Consider the following 3,532-nt stretch of genomic DNA (forward strand, 5'->3'; position numbering starts at 1 on the left):
AGGTGTTCAAGGCCAGGCTGGGTGGGGCTTGGAGCAACCAGGAGGTCCCTTCCAACCCAACCCATTCCAGGATTTGATCATATGGGCTCGGGGTACAAACCTCAACCCCAACCAAGGTCTGCAGGCATCAGGCACTGCCAACTGCACGTGCCACCACCACCTGAAGGCTGTGACGGTGCCACTATCATCACTGTGATACTTGATGCACGAGGGTAATGGTGCTGGGGCCGACTAGAGGAACAGCAACAATTGGCCCCTGCGGTGGTGATGGCTTCGCACGAGCCACTAGCGCCACTGCCCCCCCTCCAGCCACCACCACCCTGTCAAAAGCCTTTGGAATCCCAAATTTAAGATCAGCAAATAATAGTTTGGGATCCCAGCAACCTTGGCACCTTCCCTTGGCACCAGGAGCGCTGGCTCCGAAGCCCTGGGACTTGTTTCTCCCCCACTAACCTCACACAGCAAGTGCTTCACTGCATTCCAGGGCAATCCAAACACCACTTAATGCCGCAAGTCCAACAGACAGAAGCACCATTCCCACCCCCTGGCAAAGCATAAGAAATTTCATTCCTGCAATAAATCCACTTTGAGAGAAGCATTCGCTGCACTTTTACCAAAAAGGTGCCCCCGAGAAGGGAGGAATCTTCAGGAAAAGGTCAAATCCTGACTCAGCCTGGGGCGTTTTGCCCCAGCCCGCACCCCACCCTGTGTGAGCTGCAGCCCCAGAACTGCAAGGCTGGGAGAAAGTCCTTTATTTCCACGTGGGAAAGCTCCCCACAGCACCCTGTTACTTCAGAGGGATGAATCGGGAGGAGTGGGTGGCACCGATACCAGGCCGGCCATGCTTCACCGGCTTGTAAGTGATCGAGAATTCCCCCAGGTAGTGACCGATCATCTCGGGCTGGAAGAGAAAGGAGAGACCCATGTCAGAAACAGCAATGAGGGTGGGGAGGCCCTGGCCCAGGTTGCCCTATCGCTGGAGGTGTTCAAGGCCAGGCTGGATGGGGCTTGGAGCTCCTGATCTGGTGGGAGGTGTCCCTGCCCAGGGTAGGGGGCAGGACTGGATGGGTTTTGAGGTCCCTTCCAACTCAAACCATTCCATGATCCAATGATCTGGGTGAGAACCTCAGCCCCCACCGAGGGCTGCGGGCAAAGGGCGCTGCCAACTGCACATGGAGCTGGGGGAATTCAGGATATGGGGCTCCCTCTGCCCCCAAGAGCCCCGCACTTCCAGGGACAGCAGACATGAGCCTCGGGAGCATCTTGGTGCACCTCCAGGTTGGATTTAACACCAGGTAGGAGAAAATGCTATTTAATCCTGTCAGTGATACCAGGTGATATCACCGCACAGGTTATTCCACTCCAAGTAAACCTCACGGATCCGTTTCAATTCAAAGTGGTGCCGTGGGCAGGGAGCCAAGGCTGAGTGCACCCAGCACACGTCCCCAGGTCACCTCAAAGCGGCAGCAAAGCCTCAGGAGAACTCCAGGCCCCTCTGCGAGCCTCCCACCCTCTGGACAGATCATTTCGGGCAACTCCCAGGGCCAGCTTGGCTCCACAGAGGAGTCTCAGCCTCCTCGACAGTCTCAGAGCAAGGGCAGGATTATACAAAGCATTAAATAACAAACAGAGACATTTAGGGTGCCCAGCTTAGAGATCTCGGGATGCTGGCATGACACCTCACCTTGATCTCCACCTGGTTGAAGGTTTTGCCGTTGTAGACACCGACCATGCTGCCCACCATCTCCGGGAGGATGATCATGTCCCGCAAGTGGGTCTTCACCACCTCCGGCTTCTCCATGGGTGGCGCTTCTTTCTTGGCCTTGCGCAGGCGCTTCAGCAGGGAATGCTGCTTGCGGCGCAGTCCGCGGTTGAGACGCCGGCGCTGGCGGGCGCTGTAAAGCTGCATCAGCTGCTCGCTGGAAGGGATGGAGAAGCTGAGCAGAAAGCCATACCCACCCCGGGGCAAACAGCCCAAGTAAGAACCTGCAGCACCACCAAGGTGCCCGGTTGCTCGGGCTGCCCAGTGCGCAGGAGTAGCCCCAGTTCCAGCCTCGGTTCTTACTAGGACATGTCGAGGAGCTGGTCCAGGTCCACTCCTCTGTAGGTGAATTTTCGGAAGGTTCGTTTCTTCTTCTGCTCCACTTCTGCCTGCAGCCGGGAGCACCAAGGAGAGAGGGAAGAAAGGGGAGTCAGGGAGCACCGGGGAAGGAGGGAGTGCCAGGTCACATCCCTGGTAAGGTTATCCCTCAATTCCAAACACGTGGAAATCAAAAACCAGGGACACGCTGCCGGTAGTGCCAAACGGGGAGGTAGTGTCAGGGAGCACCAAGCAGGAAGAAAGGAGGAAAAGGGGTGTTAGGGAGCACCAGGGAAGAAGGGAGGAAGGGGTTGTCAGGGAGCAAGGAAGAGGGGATGAGGGAGCACCAAGGAGGGAAGAGGACGGTGTTGGCACCAAGAAGGGAAAGATAAAGCAGGAGTCACGAAGCACGAGAGAGCGAAGGAGGGGATGTCAGGGAGCGCCAAGAAAGAAAACAGAAAAGGGGTGCCAGAGAGGCAGAGGGTGTCAGGGAGCAGCAAGGAGGGGGTGTCTGGGCCGCCCAGTCCCGCCTTCACCCCCAGCCACACGGAAGGGCCTCAGCCACCCCCACTGCCCTGCCGCCCCCCGCCCCACAGGTGGCCTCTCGGCCTCCTCCGCGCCGCCAAGCCCCATCCGGGGGGGTCGGCCCCGGCAGGGCCCGAGGGACACCCTCCCGCACTCCCAGGAAGGATCCCGCCCCACCCGCGGCGCCCCTGGCCCCAGGCAGCCTCCGCCGCCGAGGATGGAGCCCGATGGGGCCCTCCCGCCCCACTGCCGCACCCACCATCTTGGCCGGGTCTCCTCGGAAAAGGCCGCGCTGCGGCCGGAAGTAGCAGATCTCGCGTTAGCGGCGAGAAACCGGAAGTGACGAAGCCACGTCGCTCGCGGGACCTGCCAGCACTTCCGCCCTCACTGCCCTTAAAGGGACCGCGGGTGGTGGTGAGGTAGGCGTTCCGCTGGAGGATGGAGCATCCTTTGCCCCTAAATCCGTTCCTCCTCGTGCATGGCACTGGGAACCCATTCCTGTTGGAGCCTCAGCCCAAAGGGAGGGGCAGGAGCAGGAGCAGGGTCGGACCTGGGCTGACCTCCAGCACCAGTTATGGACTGGGGTCAGGGGTGTGGGCTGAGCCCCAGGGCAGAGGAACCCCCAGAACCACTTAGAACTGCTTGCGTTCCAGCATGGTGCAGCTGCTCCTTCCGCTGCCCCAGGCTGCGATCCCAAAGCCACCTCCGTGGGAAGATGACCTGGGGTGCAGCTCCGAGGGGGCTCAGAGCATCCACCAGCTCCTGCGCGGCCTGTGGGGAGGCAGCAGCCTTCTTTGTTCATCAATGGACCTTCATCTTCCGCTGCTTCCCAGAGGAGCCAGGCGGCTTTCCCAACTCAGGCTCTGAGGTTTAAAGGGGGGTGAGGGAGGGGATTCTGCCCCTCTGCTCTGCTCTGGGGAGACTTAG

At 59.9% G+C, this 3,532-nt stretch overlaps 1 protein-coding gene across 1 annotated transcript; it reads right to left on the minus strand.

Moving 5' to 3' along the window:
• Positions 1-737: 737 nt before the first annotated feature.
• On the minus strand, positions 738-2,936 carry RPS15 (ribosomal protein S15). Its single transcript, XM_054050546.1, has 4 exons — positions 2,865-2,936; positions 2,066-2,151; positions 1,685-1,919; positions 738-901 (listed from the first exon to the last, which is right to left on the minus strand). Exons 1-4 carry the CDS (start codon positions 2,865-2,867, stop codon positions 788-790), a joined length of 438 nt encoding a protein of 145 aa, XP_053906521.1. The 5' UTR covers positions 2,868-2,936; the 3' UTR covers positions 738-787.
• Positions 2,937-3,532: the final 596 nt, after the last annotated feature.

Source organism: Cuculus canorus, chromosome 27, assembly GCF_017976375.1.
Source record: "Cuculus canorus isolate bCucCan1 chromosome 27, bCucCan1.pri, whole genome shotgun sequence".
NCBI classification, from domain to species: Eukaryota; Metazoa; Chordata; class Aves; order Cuculiformes; family Cuculidae; genus Cuculus; species Cuculus canorus.